The sequence below is a fragment of the Aptenodytes patagonicus genome, chromosome 7 (genome assembly GCF_965638725.1).
Source record: "Aptenodytes patagonicus chromosome 7, bAptPat1.pri.cur, whole genome shotgun sequence".
NCBI classification, from domain to species: domain Eukaryota; kingdom Metazoa; phylum Chordata; class Aves; order Sphenisciformes; family Spheniscidae; genus Aptenodytes; species Aptenodytes patagonicus.
In genome coordinates, this window is record NC_134955.1 from 53227575 (window position 1) to 53247638 (window position 20064).

A 20064-nucleotide genomic window follows, 5' to 3' on the forward strand; every position below is an offset into this window, starting at 1 on the left:
AGTTACCGGATAACATGTAACAAGGCACAATAAACGTAACACCGCATTCTGCAGTAGTTGATGTTTTCAAGTGGTCTTCAGCAAGAGCTAATCAAACCATCAATCCAGGACTGATTCAAGTTAATATGACAGTAACTTTAAGAAGAAAAGATAGCTATCTCAATGCTATGTAGAAGAAAAATTTTGCCATTAGCACGGTCACGAAGAGCAGGGACGGAATTCAGTTTAAGATGTGTGTTAGATATATTAATACATATTTTATTCAACAGCGTTCTAGTCAATACAGTCAATGGAACCTGCAGGGCTACTCAGCTGACCAACCAGTCAGCATTTAATTTTACTTGAGCCAAATCACTCCTTATGCTCCACTGACTACTGACTGGATCTCCATTGACTGTGACTGAAGTTTAGATGCACACATAAAACCACCTACTTTTAGGCCCACAATTGTAAATTCTTTAACCTAAAGCTGGATCCTGCCCACAGTTGCAAGTTACACATCTATAGCCAACTAAGGGGCAACTTCACAAGCAGTGTCCTCTCAGGGAAAAGAGTCAATGTCCATAGTTTGTCTGATGCTGTAAGTGTTTCAAAATTTGTACGTTACTCTTCAAAATATATATGGGAAATTTCCGAACGTAGTGCAACCCTCCCCCAAAAATCTCCAGAAGAACCAAATGTCAAAATAAACATGGTTGAGGTCAGCCTCTTTAGCGCAAAGGTAGAGGTTTGTTGTTTGTTTTTTTTTTTTTTAAATATACTTTCGCATGGCAATAGTGTTTTCTCAACAGGACCCACTCATAGCCTACTCCCTTCAGATGCTATTTGTAGGTATTAGTAGCCCTCTGGTAGGAATCCATGCAAGGTGTCATAAGACTCTCATTTTCGAGCATGATAAATCCCATGTCATCTTCAAACCGTAACCAAATTTCATCTTATGATAAGGTCAGTTCAATGAATATCTTGAAACTCAAACTAGATTTTGCTTAAATTCTTTGAATATCAAAAAAAAAAAAAAAATCGTTCTTGTGAGATCAGCAGCATAGCTTTGAGATAATACAGGACAGAAGTATTATATTTGCATCCTTATTCCCTGCCAGCAAAAAGAAAGTATTATAAGCATTGAGTCTGAGAAAGGAGTTCCTCTCAATATCTCGAAAGATGTATCCTTTTTATGTTTCTGAACCACCACCACTGTCAAAGACACGGCAGAAATAAAATACAGGAGTAGTCAAAAAGAGGTCAAACTAGTACACCACTTAAATAACATGTTTCTGATCATGACTGCATCAGGTCTCTTGGAGAAAGATGCACTTAAAGATTAACCTGTTAATAGAAGTTGCTTTCTCATCCATATTAGTCAGTGGCTGCCTCACATACTCAGCATTATTGTTTCTATCCCCTTCCAAAACAGGAAGTAACCAGAGGTTTAAAAGATCTCTTACAGGATATGAAGAGATTTTTAGAAGTTCATCTTTCAAGGCAGTTGACAAATTCAAAACACAAAACCAATGTGCTCAAAAACAAAGAAAGGAAAAAGAGCTTCCTATTCCCCTAGTTCATAAAAGCACCACTTTTTACACTTTCAAGGAACATCCAAGACATTTCCATCGCAGCTAAAGAAAGATGAAGCAAAGCAGACTTCCTGAATCAGAGAATATGCCTATTACTCACTTGGATGTGGGTCACTTTAAAGTTAACAGCCTGGACATTGAGAAAAATCTGTTGATCAGCATGGATTCTTCATTAGTTTCCTTGATGCCCATTGGGTAATCAGACAGAACTCAACTGGACATTCTACTTCTGGTCATTCCTGGATATTCTGGTCAAGCTTCACTTCTGTTGTGAAGGAAATAACAATAATCCCAAAGATCCAGGGCCCTTGCTTGTGCTACATCTTCCTCAGGATCATTTGGTTTGATTCTTAGACTAAATTTTAAAGACTACATACAGCTACCTACCTTAATGCATTTTCTATACAGATATAAAAATCTTCAACTGAGAATTCTGGAGAGTCAAAAATAGAAATAAGAAAACCAACTCTGTACCAAGCTTCCCAGTTGTCATTATTTCCAAAGCTATTCCTCAGACTCCATGTCTTCTACAGACAAAATTGATGAGTTGAATGATTAACCATTCTTAGCCAATTAATTTATTAAGCATTTCACGTGGAATTCTAAAATTGTTTGTGTCATTATAAAGACAGACAGTGTCAGTAACTTATCTGTGCATTTAGTTATCTCCAAAAAGAAGTTGTATTCCTGCAAAGAAGTATCTTTTGAAAGAAAAACACAGCATTACCTGATTTCCAATGCCTTAATTTAATAAAGGCTTTGGTTTTGCTTTGTATCAAGGGATTTTGTATTTCTGATCATTATTCTAATGTAGTAACATCTACTGCCAGTTTGCTTTAAAACACCACATCTTTGTCCCGATGAAAAAGTCTTCACTTATGAAGAGTTATGGGAGACTACCAATCCTAAAGACAAAATCGTAAGATTTCGAGGATGTATCTGGAAGTCATTTTGTTACTCAAATTAGCACCAAAAAGAGAATGAAACTGAATTTTAACACACATAACAGGACCTATTAAGAATTAAATTTAATTCCTAAACTAACAGAGGAACATGTAAATTGTTTCAGATTAGGTACAAATAGTTTATACTTTTTTTTTTTAATGAAACACTGATAGAAACACCACTTAGTACAGAATCCAGTCACCTTCAACTACACCAAGTTTCTGTCGTAGCTTCCAAAATAATACACCAAAGAGAACTATTCCTTTCCAGATACTGAAAAATATGGGTAATAGCCAAATATTGTATTTAGTCACCTCTATTCAAATAGAAAGTTTCAGCTTAAGTTTCAGTGCAAATTCACTTCAGAATTAGTCTAGCTTGGCATCAAAGCTTTCTATTAATTTAGTGTAAATTTATTTTTACAGAAATAAATAAAAACAGTAAATCACAAAGCAACTGACCTAAAAGTCTTTCACCAGATTATTAAATTATAAACACCAATCTGCAAAACACAGTCTGCTTGTATATTTTAAAGAATCCTAGTTTTCATACCCATGAACAAAATGTAATCTTATACTGTTCCCTGGAGCCCGCTCTCGTCTCTTAGAAGCTGCACTTTTTCTTTTTTCTTTGCATTGCTCTTTAAGTTGAGGTAGATCTTCTTTGTAAACCTTTAAGAAAGAGCACACTTATAAATTAAGAGATTCATAAGAAAAGCATGTTTCTGAGAATTCAGACACAGTTATCACCCACAAAAATGTCATACTGACTTCACTGAAAAAAACCTCCAGTAACTGTAGCTGGTTATTGTATAGTGTAACTCCTTTTTAAATTACAACCAAAACTCTAATAGAACATGCTAGGAATACCTGTAATCACTTCTTCTTTCTCTATTGTATCTTAATATTTTGAATGCATGAGATAATAACAATTCTAAAGGTTTTGGTCAATTCCTGCTCAGCTCTCAGTCTCCCCAGTTTTCAGATTTCAACAGGTCTTCATAAAAGACCAACTTAAACCCTGGGAAGCATTCCAATCGCCATTAAATATAAAATCTTTACCTGTCGACGATACGTGATCTGTGTCTCTTGTTCAATTTCAGAGTCCAGCTCTGGAACATCAGACTGATCTGAATCCGATTCATCACTATTAGAATCAACCAGACTCTCTGCCACCAAGAAAACAAAAACAGAAAATGAAGCAACCTAAATTACAAACCAGAAAGTGTTTAAAGTAACTGCTTAATGTTTCTGGTTTGATAATCAATGCTTATATTAACTACAACATAAACTGCTAATAATTGACAGGCTGACAGGATCAATTCTGCTGATACAGTAGAAATAAACCAACTTGTAAGTATGATAATTTTTGTTTGTTTTTTAGAGCGAGTTAATTTTCATTTATTAAAATTATTTCATCAACATTAATGTTAGAGGGAAAGGAAGAAAGGAGAAAATGAAGGAATGAAAGCAGAAACTAAGACTTGCAGAAAACTAACAAGTGAAGTAAAGGGCTCCAAGGAGAAACTTATGGTTAGGAGAGCCATTGATGTAAGTGTTAATTCTTCAGGTAGGTTGGGGGGAGTGGGGGGTGGGGGCGGTGGAATCATACATGGGAAGGAAGTGGTAAAATTCTCGGTGACTGTGGAGAAAGAGAGTAGTCATTTAATGTTTCTGTTCTACATCTGGGGAAAGCCAGATAATGTTGTAGCACAGTTTCATTCCAACAGAAACTGGAAAGAACGTCCTGCCTGATAAATGATAACATATTTGGACCTTTCTGCAACCTTTGATTGAATGTTGCACATTTTTTGGTTAAGAAACCAGACACAAAATCAGTCTAGAACACAAATGGATTTTAAAAGATCTCAAAATGTAATTGCAAAGAGAGAATCACCACTCAGTAAGAAATGTTTCTAGAAATATGCAATAACGAGCAATCTTTGGAGCTATACTACTTAATATTTTTATCAGTCATCTAGAGAAAACCAATATTGCTACTGATAAAGGTAGCAGATTTCAGAGTTAGAAAAGCCATTAACAGGACAATTATCAGTAGTATGACAAAACAGATGTATGTTGCACATACTGTCAGATAGCCAGAAGTAAGATTATAATATCCAGGAACAAGGAATCTAAACAACGCTTAATATATAGAAATTTTATCTTGGGAAGCAGTAACTAATGAGTAACTAATAACACTTAATATATAGAAATTTTATCTTGGGAAGCAGTAACTAATGAGAAATTTGGGTTATGGGAAATAATTAGTTGAAAATGAATCCATATCATGAAGGATCAAACCAGTTAAAGGCTTTTTGGAGGCTTCATCAAGGAGATGAAGAGAACTATTGCTTCTTTCTGCATTTGGCACTGACAAGGCCAGCACTGAATCAGCATTCATTTACCTATTAGCTGGGTCCACACTGATACATCTTCATCTGATCTTAGCAATTAAAGGGTGAAACAGCCTATTTCATTGTAACTCTATATACTTATTTCCCCAAAGGACTCTTTAAATTCCTTTAGGAATTTCCAAGTGAGGCACTCAGTTAATTGTTTGATTTTGGGAAACTCAATCATGAGATTAATTGCTGTATTAGTCACTAGTGGAAACTTGATCTGTGTTTTTTTTCCAAATATTAAACACCTACAGTCTGCTTTAAAACAAACAAACACACCCCCCCCCCCAACCCCAATTATAATGCTTAAATTATCATCTAAATACCTCAAAACTTTAATCAAATGAGTATATACATCTTTTTTTTCCAGTGACATCTGGGCATCCAGTTGAAAATTTAGTAGAGGATGATATGTACAGAATTCATACATTCATATCTATGATCCGAACTTTTAAATTTTCCCTTTGCACAGGGAACACAGTGGTGATTTTTTTTCACAATCTTCCTAGACTGAGCATACAGGGTACAGGCACGTATTAGGCAACGCTATCAGGTACTTCAGGCAGCTGCAAAGTTTAAAGAACAACAATTTTGTGCAGACCGACAATACTGAATATTTATTTCTACACTTGCACCAAGGAATTTTACTTCTCCTTTAGCCTCCCCTCCTCCCACCCATTTTTTTTTTAAAAAGTCACTTACCTTGGAGTGCTATATGAAGAGAATCCTTCAACTTCCGGTCAGGGACAAATTTCCACTGAAAGACAGAATGATCAGCTCCCCCAATGGAAACAACCCACTGGTGATCGTGAGACCATCTGACATTTGTCACGTGAGCAGAATGACCGAGGTATTTTTTAAACTTTGCTCCTAGAACAAGAATAAAAATCTCTTCAATATATGCAGAATAAATGTTTCAGAAGCACCTTAGGAAAATATATCAAGGAACCCTTACAAAAAGTAATCATTTAATGAAGATATTCTAATTACTAGTGATATTTTAATTAATAGCAGTAACTTTTTGCAGTATTCCCAAATTTTAATCTGTCTTTAAGATAAATTTTTAAATTTGCATTTCAGGATATAATATCTTGAACAAGTCAAACACAAAGAGGGAAGACATATGATAGCGTTATACGAGGTGTACTAAAGGAAGATTTTTTTAAAAGTGTTATTGTATTAATTTTATTTTTTTACAAACCAATATTTTGCCAATTATTATTTCTACATTGAAAAGATGCAGTTATTTAAATGTTAAATGATGTATATTTAGCTCTGTGAAAACACCACCATGTGTGCTCGTAGCACCAGTTCCCACTGTTTGTGCAATCTGAGTGCTAAGCACTTCTAGCAATTCATATCCTCACACCTTTAGTAGTAGTATAACTACATCAAGTTAACTTTTTCACTGACTACTACATAATTACAACACAATCATTGGATCAGTTACTAAAAAGAAGTTCCTAACAGCACTCCGTTATACAGATTCTTGTTCCTTTGATTTTATAATTCTACTGCAAAATAGGGGATTAAAAGGGAACAAATTCAGTCTCCTTCAAATGGACAGAAGACTGTTTTCAAGAACATATTTTTGGATTACCTCAGGTACCAATAAAAGCCTTGTCACTTTAAAAATAAAATGGGAAAGATTGAAATGAAATGTTTTTTAATATCACCTTTTACAAAACGAGTTGAAAAAACTACAGGGGAATATCAGTCATTTAAAAAAAAAAAAAAAATCATTTCTTTACACACATAGTGCTTGAAGACATATGTTAAGACCCATCACAAAGATCATGGAGTTGTAGCCACCATTAAACATGCAATGCTGCAAATTGCAATGATGCAACAGTGCAACTTTTTGTTTCCCCTTTCAAAACTTAAAGATTTGATCGAGTCCCCAGGCAAACTTTTTAGGCAAAGAGGACTCTTCTTAAAAGCTAGCGAACATTTCACAGGCTTTCTCTGATCATCATCATGTTATCATCTTGAAGACAGAGATCTCTGCTATTGATAATTTGTTACAGTTCAACTTGAATGGTGTCCAGAATGGAGTTCTTCAAACAGCTCTGAAAAAATGAAGCCTTTCTTGTCTAAAAAGATATACATCTCTCCCCTGTTCACTCAGTCCTAAACAGTAAACTTGAATTATACACCTTCCTTTAGGCTTCAGTTTTAAAAATGTCACGTGAGGTTTGTCCTTACTGCTAGTAAAACTTTGAGGAAAAATGTGAGGGAAAAGTTTTTAAACTTCAAATAACATACAGTGGCATACTCTAGTTACAGGACCAACTTGCTGTTCACTTATTTATTGCCTCTAATCATTTAGTAAAGTTATTTTTTCTACTTCCTAGCCCAAATCTCCATCACAGATCCAGAGGAAGGAAGAAAACTACTTTAAGTATTTCATCTTCGTCTTCAAGATATGTATCTCATAAAAGGGTAGATATTTTATCACCTCGTGAAATTTTATTAAAAAACAAACAAACAAACCTATTTTACAAAATAAAATACATGTAAAACTTTTGGCTATCCTATTCAAAATGCAAATAAAATACTGTTACTATTACAGCTGTCAATAACACCAGCCTATTATTGTTTTCCACCTTTGAGCTCAAACTAAACTTCTAAGAATAAATATTGGCCATTTATATAATTTTCAAAAACCCAGTTTCTAAAACCTTTTTCTTGAATAACCAAAATTCAGAAATACACATTTATAATGGAACTTAAAGGTACTACCTTTTCTTAGACACGGGTATCGGAAGAGCTTTACTATTCCATAATCATCAGCTGTAACCATAACTTGCCCAATAAAATTTGCATCCACAGAATTTATATCATTTATATCTGAATATTTGGGCCAGATTCCATTAACTTCAAGGCCAGAAACACAGGTCCATGATGCCCACTGAACGCCTTTTAATTCCTCCTTGTTTGTTACTTCTTTTCCACCTAAGAACAAAAATAAAGAGCTATTTTTCAATATTCACTTATGCAATTTTAAAGAATGTAAAATTTTTGAAATTCTCCAGAAATCAAATCCAACTGAGGAAGAATTAAAAATTGACTTCTAAAACTGTCCTGATCGAATATTCCCTATCATGACCAACAGTATCAGTAGTAAGGCTTCTCAAGACTACTTAACAGAAGATCATGGGTTTGGTACTTTGAAGTTTTTATTATTTCTTGATATCTGCTTGAGGCTGTGTTATTTTTAAATATTTATCAAAAAATACATGTAGCCATTCTAAGATAAAGTTTGGAAAAATTCTGTTGCTGAACTCTTCTAGAAACCTGGATTGTTTAGAGCAAAAACTGAAGAACTCATTTAGATCTGGCCACTGTATATTACTGAAAGTACCAGTTTTATGCTTAGATCCTTGTTACGTTATTTCATATCAGCTCTATCTGTAATAAGATTGTTCCAATCCCACAAAGTTTCATGTAAGAGCTCAGTACTGAGTCAGACCAAAGGCCCATTTAATAAATACTGTCTTCAGGAACGGCCAGAAGCAGACTGCAGGAGCAACACAAGAACAATGCAAGCAAATGTAAAAGTTGTGAGTCGGACTGAGTGCGCAACTGCACAACCTGAGCAGGACACTGCCAACAATTCACCTCTGTCTCCAGTGGTAACAAAACTGAAGGCAACTGGGCTGGTTTTTTTCCTGTTTTCTTATTGTTAATAGGATTCTGACTAGGGGGAGGGGAGGGGAGGGGAGGGGAGGGGAGGGGAGGGGAGGGGAGGGGAGGGGAGGGGAGGGGAGAGCAGCCTCAGGTACTGTAAGGAGGTAAGTTTTCAACAGAGGGATAGGGCAAGGGAGAACTCAAGTGGACCGAAACAGAGTAAAGAACAGCCATAGAGAAGATAAAGCAAAATGGCAAATAAATCACAAAGGAAAAAACAAACAGACAAACAAACACACACCCCACACTCAAGGAAAAGTTTAACTACTATATACCCCTCCAAAAACTGGAAAGGAACTCAAGTGCCCTGTTTGAAGATCCTTCAGCTCTGATGAAATAACTGCACCCTTTGACAAGGTTTACCTTGTAATCTCTTTCAATCACTAATCCATGTAAACGATGACTACTAATACTGGTTATATCCGTGGCTAAGTCCTACAGATCTTGTATTAGGCAACTGTAAGTTCCTTACTCATTTATAGTGGACTTTCAAGTGTTACATGATTCTGGTCATTACTTTAAAATATTTAGGAGATACCTCTAACTTCACTGACCGTGCTACACTTTTTCATAAACAAGCTTTCACAATCCCACATTCTAATACATCAAGAAACTCCAGGCTGAAAGCTGCCTATGTAACCTGAAATTGCTCCTCCTGTGTGTATGTATTTGTTACAGTCCAATTAAGTTCTCATTTACTATCTTTTCTTACATAACTTCTGTCTCCTTCAGTGCACAAAATCAAACTTGTGAACAGAATGAATTAGATGCTTCAGCAAAGAGTCACAAAAAGCTCCATGGAACTATAAATAATGTACAATGCAAAGCGTAAATATTGTATAACAAATGAAGGGACAATATAGTAAGTGGTGATGATAATAAATACTTACTACAAATATGATGAGTGGGAAAAATATAGAATGATATTATGTAAAGAGTGTATACACCCAGAAGAAACAAGTCAAACCTTGTGACAAATACTGCCCTTGACATATTGTAATCAGGACTACTTAAATTTGAAGCTTTAAGATATATGTACTATGTGCATATGTCCTCTTGCAGGGGGAATTGTCTTGATGAAAACTCTTTCAAGAGCATGGTTCAAGAGTTCAGTCAAGTTTTCAAGACAGCGTTGTCTTGAAAATATTTACAATAATGGTTTTGTCACAAACTTTGAATCTGAAAACTATATTTTAATACTATGTAATGTACTAATTTTCTTTAATAGTCCCCTGCCATAAAAAAGACACATTTGAACTTGCATTATCAGTAGACTGCCCAGCTAAATTTCATTTTGATATTTTTGTTCATTTTGAAGGTAGCATGATTGAATCATGTATGTATCACAGCTTCAATATTTCTTTTGTTTCCAGTGAGTAATTCCTAATATTCTGGCATACTTATATCAGTTACTCTTATTTTCTCTACAGTTAGCCAATCTCACTATACTTCCAAATTCATTTGCATTCCGATTGTTTCTATCTATTACAAATTTCTCACTGTAAAAGCTCTTTTAAGTTAAATTCCTCAGTTCTGCTGCAAACATAGTTCTAGAAAACCAGATAACTCTTCCGAGATGCAACATATGGATTTTTCCACACATTTTAAAAAACATACAGTGCAAGCAAATGATAATCCATTTAACATCCAAGCTCAGTAAGCACAAAGTTATTAAGCTACTGCAAAAACTGAATTTGAATGCAATATTTTTCTTTTTCTAAAAAAGTGGGAGTGAAGATTTAGTTTTGAGAAATAAAATAAATTATAAGCCAGCATCTCTACCATGAAAAGATGCATTATAAAGAAGAGTAAACATATAAGGATAAAAATAGTTAAGTAACTTTGCCAGAAAATGCTGTACTTATTCAAATATAGCAAATATTTATATGAACTTAGAAAAAAAATTCTCTATAACCCAGTGCTTTGAACCAGGATCTATATTTGTCTGTTTTTACAAAACTACTATACATTCTTTCTGTAATAAGTAACAAATATCATAAAGGCAACTCAGAATCTTACTTGGCATCCTGTAAAAAAGTCTCTTCCCGTTGCCATCATTGGTCTGTAAGTATTTACTGTCCAAAGACCAATCCATATGGGTAATGAAACTTAAAGATCCAATACATTCCCCAACTTTCTTGTATCGCTGAACAACACCATATATATCCACAGAGCTGTCATTGGAACCAACAGCTAGGAAATTCCCATCTGGTGAGTATTTCAGTTCATGAATAGCTTCTTTCCTGTCTTTGATATGAACAACCTCAGTCATATCTCTGTAGTATGAAAGAAAGCATGTCATAAGTATAGAAGAGCCTTATCATACTGTCAAGTTCCCAGTTTTAAAAAAATGGACAAAATTGTGAAATGATGAAGTAAACTTTACTAGCATATGTGCAAACACAACACTGCTATTTTTAGAGTTGGGTAGGGCTTCACAGCCAAAAAAAGAGAAGGGAACAGTGACACAAGAAGGTGCTGCACTGGGCTGAGGGAGAGCGAACAAAAGGAACTGTTCAAGCTGGGTCCACAAAAAAAAAAGTAATCAGGTAGATGACCAGATCTTTATTCACTCAGGGAAGAAAACTTCACTGACATGAGACATAGATCTCATTTTCCCTTTAAAACTGTGGGATCACAGCAACAAGGCAGCACTGTTTTTGTATGCGTGATGTGCTGACAGCAGCATTCCAACACATGGAAGCAATTTAGCAAGTAATGAAAATTTATTTCTTAATAATTCAAGAATAATTAATAAAGCTAAAACCTAAAGTAAACACTTCTTAGAACACTGCCACTCTTTGCAAATAGACCAACATACTTTTTCAAATGTGTTGTTATGGAACAACATGAACACATGTAGCGCACATTTAAAAAATCTGAGCACCCTCAAGATGAGTAATTTAAAACAGAAACGTAAGTGATCTCCTCATGTATGGTCACTATATATGTGTCAATATACATACAGTTTATAAAAGCAATTAGAGAACATGCTTGAAAGAGATAATAACGTATCTATCTTTAATTTTTGTAACATACCTGACTCGAAGCACAGTGAAAGAGCCATCCTTCATTCCAAGAGCGAGATGGATTCCATCAGTACTAACTGCAGCACAGCGAATGGGTTCCTCCATATTGCATCGGGCAATCAGAGCATGGTCTATTAAACTCCAAATTCTAAAATAAAGTACAAATGTAAGGAGTGGTTTGTAGCTGTGTCATAGACAGCATGAAGCCTGCAATTTCTGCAGAACGCTGCACATGGTAGTGTCCTATTTTAAAATAATTTTCCACAAGGAAAATCTAAGACAAAAGTGTGAATTTTGCACACAGCAAAGAATATTCTTATATTTAACATAGCGAGAAAATATCTAATGAGAAAATGCAAGGGCAGATTAATTTTGTTTGACTTTCTGAATATAAAAAGAATGACAACATGTGACAATATATACTTTTAGACCACTCTGTGAAAATTCCACTATTTTGTTAACCATTTTAGCCAAGAAGAACATTAAAGAACAATTAAAGACTTTGCTCAGTAAACATATCCTTTCCTATTAACAAGTCATTATTCATAAGTCCTTACATATAACTAGATAATATTATAACATGGAAGTTTTTACTACAAGATACATTATAACATCTACCATTTACAAGGTATATCTGGAATTCTAGAGCATTATTTCAATATTCATAATTCAACTACTGTTTTGCTTAACCACGTTACACTTAAGATAGTTAACAAAAATGCCAACACATTTAATTTCTAAGAAAGAAAAGAAAAGGTGTTTTTGACAAAAAAAGATGAACTTGTAAAAGGGAGTAATTTACTGGGTTTTCTCAGAATATAGATTTTATTTCCTATGCATGTGTTAAATTTGATGAAAATCCCAAGCTAAAAGTTAATTCGCAGCATGTGAAAAATGACTATGGTAGAGTAAAAATTGTAAGTTTTTATTACAATTTTTTTCATTGTAACCTGTGAATGCCTAACATAACTCCTGAAAAGGAAACACTTACAGGATACTTGTGTATGAGTGCTTAATGTTAGGTTAAATGAAATTTGTTCAAATTTTGTACATTTCATTTTTGTGAAATACACATTTTCACTATATTTTATTACTGGAGAGCACTAATTTCACGCGTAACTGAACTAGATCAGAAACACTTCAATGCCACACTTTAATACCTTTAAAATGTATACATTTCAATTAGGTTATCTACAAAATGAGCTGTTTGTATAAAACTATATTCAGTTAAACAAACAAACAAGATTTAACCTGACTGATCGATCATCACTTCCAGTCATTGCCAGCGGTTTTGTAGGATGGACAGCCAAAGCCCACAGCTCTCCTTCACAGTGCCCCTGCATTATCAGGAAAGGCTTATTACGCTCATGCACCACAATTTCAAAAATTTCACTATCTTGTGTCCCGACGAGTATATGGTCTCCTCTCCAGCAAACACTTCTTACAGACAGACCTGTAGAAGAGATTGTTACTGAGAGATACATCCTGAGAATTTGTGAAACAAAGGTAACATAGCACATGACAAAACATAAAAGCAAGAAAATGTCAAGAAGCATTCATATACCTTCTCTTACTCCGCCATTTACTCCTTTTATCTATTCCATGTAACACATACTGCCCTTGGAACATTAACTTTTCAAGCTCAGTATTACAAAAATTCTAAAATAAAATGGGAGCCTTATTTTAATAAAGGACATGTAGCCAATCTCTGATAGAGAAAGGTAATACTGACATTTGCATCGGAAATTACACATTTAATGTCTTTAAATTTCAACAAAGGTAGCAGACAATATAAATTACAATTTCTGATCAAACCATGGACCTTAGTACTAGGTAGATGAACCTAAATTATATAGGTGCCAGAAGCATCAGTGGAACATGCATTATATGCAAGACAGTCAAAGAGCCCAATTCTCCCCAGCTTGTTTCCAAGATGCTTCCCCTAAAGCAAATCTTTGTAACATCTTAATAGTGTCTGGAATTATTTTTCCCACTAAATAGAAAATAAAAATAGGTCAAACTGAAACAACATATAAAGAGATGAAAAGGGTTTATGATGGAATTTAACATGCATTTCTAACAACGGAATTAGTTTCCAGGCTTACAGTGGAGGTGAGCACTCACAGGCTGCACTTGTTTGTAGATAAGGTTGGGAATAATAAAATGGAAGTTAGGACAGTTGTACACTGAGAACCCAGTCTCAGGTGCCCAATTTTAGGAACATGCACCTTTTAAAACAGGCTGTATTTATTACATTCTGATAGCGCAACTCAATTTTGCCAATTTCAGGTGTAGATAACCAGATGGTAGCAATGCCTAACTTAATTGACTTTGCCTAAACACTGACTTTCGTGGAGAGTAGCTCAAGAGTGATCTTTGAAAAACTACTCTGGATTAATATGCGAGACAAAATTATATCTATCAGATGAGAGAAAGGCATATTGTAATGGAATGAGTTGATGTGCTTCTGAAAAATATTTTTAACTATTTAGAGGAAAAAGAAGATCCTTATGTTATTAAATTTACATTGGAAAAAAATTGCAAGTCTCAGAAACTGTGAATGGGTGGGTTAGCAGGCCAGTCTGGTGCATCTGCACTGATGTTTAATTCTGACAAAGCTGGCTTTCAAAGCAAAGCTTCTCATCGTGCCTACTTACCATGCCTTGCATTACAAGATAGCCTTCAAATGCACAAATAAGACTCCCTCCATATGAAACAGAACTGAAAGATGTGCTCCAGGAGTGCACTCAGTGCACTCCAATTGCAATACAATGTTCAGTCCACTGAACCAGACTAGAGCTAACGCCCCTCAAAATGCATGTATATTGTGCTACTCTAACCCTCCACACCAACTGTTTTGCTTTACAGATTTGTTCCTATTGTGCTGCACTGGTGAATATAACCACCTTACCATTCAGCCCTATAATCTAGACATTATATGGCTATACTGTCTACAGTAATTAAAAAATAAAGAAACAAACAACCAGAGTCTTTGATGAAGTATGATTAAGACAACTGGTTTAGTAATTTGGAACTTCTTGTGGTGGAGGGAGATATTTTGAAAAATAATTTGACTACTTGGAGATATATCTAGAGTCAACTAATTGCTCTGTGAGCCATTCACAGGGATACAGAACTTGAGTTCCTGTTCACGGATAAAACTACCAAGAGTTGAGGTATAGGAGTAGCAAAAAATACAATTAAGAAAACGAGTAGAAGGACAGGTCATAAAGGCAATCCTCAAAAGGATACAATAAGAAAAAAAAGATCAAAGGGAAAAGATTCAAGAAACTGAACTTATTAAAGATAGGATTTTTAAAAATCTATTAGCTCTATCATGGGCATTTGACAAGTCAAAAAGACGAGGATGGAGTTCACATAAGTGATCAAGAAGAACCAAAACAGTTAATGGCAAGAGTCTGTTCCATCAAAAGTAAAGGAGACAATCTGGAGTGGAGAACAAGTTTGAAAGAATGAAACGGGGAATGAAACACAGCTTTCAACTACATGCAAGAGAGCTGAGAAACAGCAGCTGAGTACGTTTAAATTTAAAACAGAGTCACTGTACTGCAGGGCATTTAAAATCGAATGTATTATCTTGTTGCAATATTTCACAATCTTGGTGGGAATGCCAAATCAATTACAGAATACAAAGATTTAACTTGCAATCAATTATTTATTGACCCTGAATATCTGATTGCCATCACAGACATTCTACCACATTGTCAAATTCTTGGCAAGATATTAGAAAAATAACAAAGTGGCTGGTGGCAAAGAAAACCAAATGCCAACAAAAGCAATATTGTAAGTGACATTAGTGCTTCAGTATACGTTTGTATTCTTTTCCTGAATCACTACAGCAACAATATCTAGAATACTGACAAATCATGCTATAGACTGCTAGATATAAAATTTTAGCACAACATAAACTGTAATTGAAGTAATAGGTACATGTAAGCAGCGTTCTAAGTACTATGAAACTATAGATTACTTCCAAATAGTTTTTATGAAAATTTGGGTAACTAGCAAATGCAATTTCTGTACTCCACTGTTTTACATTGTGGATCTCACTGTCTCTTCCAAGTTCTCTTAAAGCACTACTGTTCCTTGTTAAAAACTGCTATGCTATAGAAAAGATGTGTGTTTTATTGGTTTAAAAGAACAAAAAAATTGAATTTCTGTGTCTACAACTTCATAGTATGTTTTACAGTAACTCTGAAGGACTACATGACCTTCATACTAGTGGGCATGATCAAATTTCTTTTCTAGCAAACGGTTCACAGTAATCTACATGAAACAACCTTTTTGTTTTTTTAAAGTCTTCTTGTTCAAAACACCGGTAAGTTTCCTACCTTACTGGTATATCAAAAGTGACAAACTTCTTTTTACCTTTATATCCCTGGTCTGTTTCCCTGAGATCAATCACAGTAATTGGTTTAAAGTTTAAGTCCCACAAGCGAACGCAGCCATCCCTGCCACCAGTGGCAAACCCCTCTTCGCATGCATTCATGCTGAAAATTCCTGCCTAAAGAGAGAAGAAAGTTATTTTTAACAATATACACAGGTATGGAAAGTGGAACTCTTGCCCATGCCGGTATTGATTGTCTTCCTACCTGTTACACTGTTGAAAATAGCATGAACATATGCAACTAATACAAGTTTTAAATATGAATGAGCCAGAAATGGCAACAAACTCAAAACAAGCAGAATCCACATTCAGTGACAAACAGTAAGATAAGAGAATTGTTGCAATACTGCTTTCATCCTGATGGTGATCGTAGTGATGCTGCTTCTTATCCCCAGAAAGAGTTTAGTTTCCTATCCTCTTGCCTTAGGCCCTGGTCCAAGTCTCACAAATGTCAGCAGGAGGATTTCCACGGATCTCCATTACACTTGGTTCAGGGCCTTTGTTGCTATTACTCAGCTTCTATGCAACCAGGCAAAAAACACCTGGGATTTTTTTACTTTTTAAGCCCAGGAAGATTGATTTAGAATTTAAGTTTAGAAGCAAAATATTAAAAAAAACAGTGATCACTACACCATTTAAAAATACTTAATATAAGCTCTTATTTTAAAGGTGGACATCAGGAAACAAAACCTAACACATTTTCTTTAACTCACTTGATACATTTTCTTCAGGATAACAAGGAGGCAAGGATGATATATCTTTTATTAAAACAAAGATACTGTATCCACATAGCCACTATATTTGATGTAAACATGATACATTATCTAAATAGCATAAACACTTTTTTTTTTTAAAGTGCCTACACAGCTCACTAGTCTTATTTTCTGAAGTAGCTCACGCATTTCAGTAAGCAAAGCTACTGAAAGGGCAACTTTAGTTAATAAGCCTATGAGAAGTTAAAAAAAAAAAGTTCTATATTTTTTGAAAATATTTAATATTCAGCTATGCCAAAACAGAAGAGCATTAAAAACGATGGAAGGAAAAATCCTGTCTCTGTAACTCCTGTCCAAAAGAAGGTAGAACAGCCAATAACAGACATATATCTTCTACAATATTGTTCTGAAATTTCAGTTTTGTAAAGAAGTAAATGTAATGTTCCAATAGTTTCTTTGGTTGGGGGTCTGGATTTTACAGTATTGAAGCACATTAATCCCAAAAGTTTGCAAGGGAGAGATTGGCTTTTGGGGGAAAATAAAGCTGTACACTTACAGAACAAATTAGCATCCAGTGTTGTGGCTTGTGAGAATTCCCATGTTACTCATGACTATCCTCTCCTACCAAACTGTTTTTTCTTCTTAAATTTTAGCTAAGGAAAATACCATAATGGACTGATCATAATGAAATATGGACTGTGTTTGCTTCTCTAGCATCAGGTAACAAGGATATCATTTTTCAAGTTGAGAAAAAAGAAATCTCTCAGCTTTCACAAAAAAAGCGTATTATTACTAGAATGTCAAATGACAATCAAAACTGAAAGACTAAGGTGACAGAACTCAAGTTTTTTGATGTGTCATGTCCATCCTCAGGATACAGACTTTTAAGACAAGCCATATTTTCAGGAGTAGTACATGCCTAAACAGAAGTGTAGTGGAATTTTTAAGTCATAAGCAGATTAGAAGGCTAACTCCCATTATCTCTAATGTCCTGAAAATCCTGTTTCTTTAGGAGCCTAGAGATTTTTGAAAATACAACCCAAACTGTATTTGTTTCTCTGTGTGTGTCTGCCTGTCTGTTTTACTGCATTAACCTTTTAGCGTCATTGAGCAAATAAAACGCTAGAGGAATTTTGGCTCATTTTGTACCATATACTGAATTCTGCCCGAGTTCTGGCATATTTACATCTTTTAAAGCTCTTTTTGGAATGCAACCTTGATAATAGAACTATTCTCTTTTCTCTAATTAACTCCTTCCAAAATCCATTATTTAATTAGTCAGTTCTAAAAAAAGAATCAGACATTTGGCGAAGTGGGAAGCTGGCTGAATGTTCTGAAGATAAGATCAAGTGGATCCAGGATTAATCTGTTTTCCATTTCACAGAATATCCTTATCTTGAAAAGGACATACTGGTTGTCAAGGAGATTTGGCAGATGTGCTTGCTCAATCTCTTGAAATGCAATAGGACATTCTCATTTCACTCTATGCGCCACTGGAATAGAAGAGTTAGATGAAAACTAGAAAAAAGGTCCCTTATTAATGGGGACTGTAAATACCTAATGGAAGAAGCTGAGCTTCACTACTCTTCATTTAATTATTAGGCCCACACTTAACGGGGAAAAGACAGATTCTTTACTCTGGTAGCTTGGCCAGTCATAAGTCTTCCACTAAATCTTTCCTTTCAGAAACTGTCAAGATTGTTAATGCAAATCAACTTTGGAGTCTTCATGCTTCTCTTAATACTTCAGCCTGAAATTGTCATTAACATAATTTGATTCTTGATGGTCAATAGCCTTCTAGCAGTAATGAGAAGCAAACAATTGCATTGACTTTGTTTGATCCACTTGAATAATGCGAGCAACAAAGATTGATTGTGCTCCTGAATCAAAAAAAAGGTGTGGCTCAAAGTCTTCCATCTTAAAAGTTACGAAGTTTGATATACAGACTGCATTCTTCTGTTACAAATTTTTCATTACGCTTCCTAATGAACGGAAGAATTCTGGAAATAACATCTCAAATTGATCAGCGGTTTTCTCAGAATGCAGAGTATTTCCTATTTTTCCAATATAACCAGCTGGTATCACATCTGTGTTCCCTCAAATTAAAAAAAAAAAAACAGTTGAATGAGAGCAAACAAAAATAAATGCTCAGATCTACCAGAAATGATAGTTGAAAGCTGGAAAAGTACAAGAAGAATTTGAAAAAGATGGTCTCTACTGCATGAACATTTTGCCACTGCTTGTATCCAAGAAGCTTCCAATAGTGAGGTAGTCTCAGGTTTTCTATTGCTGCTGGACCTATCTTGCTTCCAATGGACAAAAATCAAGTGTTAATTTATCTAAATGCAGTCATTTATATAAAATCCACTACACTAACTCTGACTATGCAATTCCTGAAACGCATGACTGCAGTTAGCTATAATTAGGACCAAGCTTGAAAGATCATATGGAAACTTCAGAAGCAACTGACTACTACTGAGCAATAGGAAGAACAGAGACATTATACCAGTTCAATAAGAACTCCAGTGCCACCTTTTTACTTCTAGAAACAATCCAGGACATAGATGCTAACATGTAAAGCAACATGTATGTTGGGCACTTATTCTAAGATATTCTCTCCCAATACATACTGCATAGCAAGGAAATGGAATGCCAACATTTAAGGCTGGTGTCAGTAAGTTTACAGTGGAGAGCCACTACTGTGAAATTTAATCTTCCTATCTAACAAATCACCCGTAAAGGAGTTAAAAAACGGGCATATTACTATGAAAAAAATTTAAAATAGTTGCCTATACGCCTCTCATTGGCTGAAATAAGTGGACAGTTACCTTTCAAATCTACGACTAATCTATGCAGTAGGAGAAAAATACTGCACAACTTAATGTGTTAGTACATGATACCAGCTTAAAACCATCCATTTAAGTTCATTATATTGTTTCCATCTATATTTAATTAGTATTCAGCCAACTGACATAGGCATGCAATGGTTTTAACAGAGTGCCTGTTATTTAACCTCGAGCCTGTTATTTAACCTGTTTCTGACATCAATCCACACAACTTTAATGTGCACCTCTGAAAGACTATCTCAAAATAAATTATTCAGCTGCTGAGAAAGCATCTTATGTACGTTTACCATGCAAGGCAAAGGCATAGCACACAAGATTCTTTAAAATGTACAGTGTTTTTAAATAAGCATACTATTTTGTTTTAATACCTGAGTAACATCTTGTATATATATCTTAATACTCATGGACTACCTTGAATTTAGAACACGTCAGATGATAAAATAGAAGAATCTATAGTC

At 34.9% G+C, this 20064-nt stretch overlaps 1 protein-coding gene across 1 annotated transcript in view; it reads right to left on the reverse strand.

The window, feature by feature from the left end:
• EML5 (EMAP like 5) overlaps nt 1-20064 on the reverse strand; it is a 116431-nt gene that overhangs the window by 61248 nt on the left and 35119 nt on the right. Inside the window, exons 6-13 of the mRNA XM_076345251.1 lie at nt 16029-16164; nt 12891-13092; nt 11650-11787; nt 10630-10886; nt 7663-7875; nt 5623-5790; nt 3581-3687; nt 3072-3190 (exon numbers count right to left, since the gene is read on the reverse strand). Coding sequence (XP_076201366.1) covers nt 3072-3190; nt 3581-3687; nt 5623-5790; nt 7663-7875; nt 10630-10886; nt 11650-11787; nt 12891-13092; nt 16029-16164 — 1340 coding nt within the window. The remainder of the gene's footprint in view (nt 1-3071; nt 3191-3580; nt 3688-5622; nt 5791-7662; nt 7876-10629; nt 10887-11649; nt 11788-12890; nt 13093-16028; nt 16165-20064) is intronic.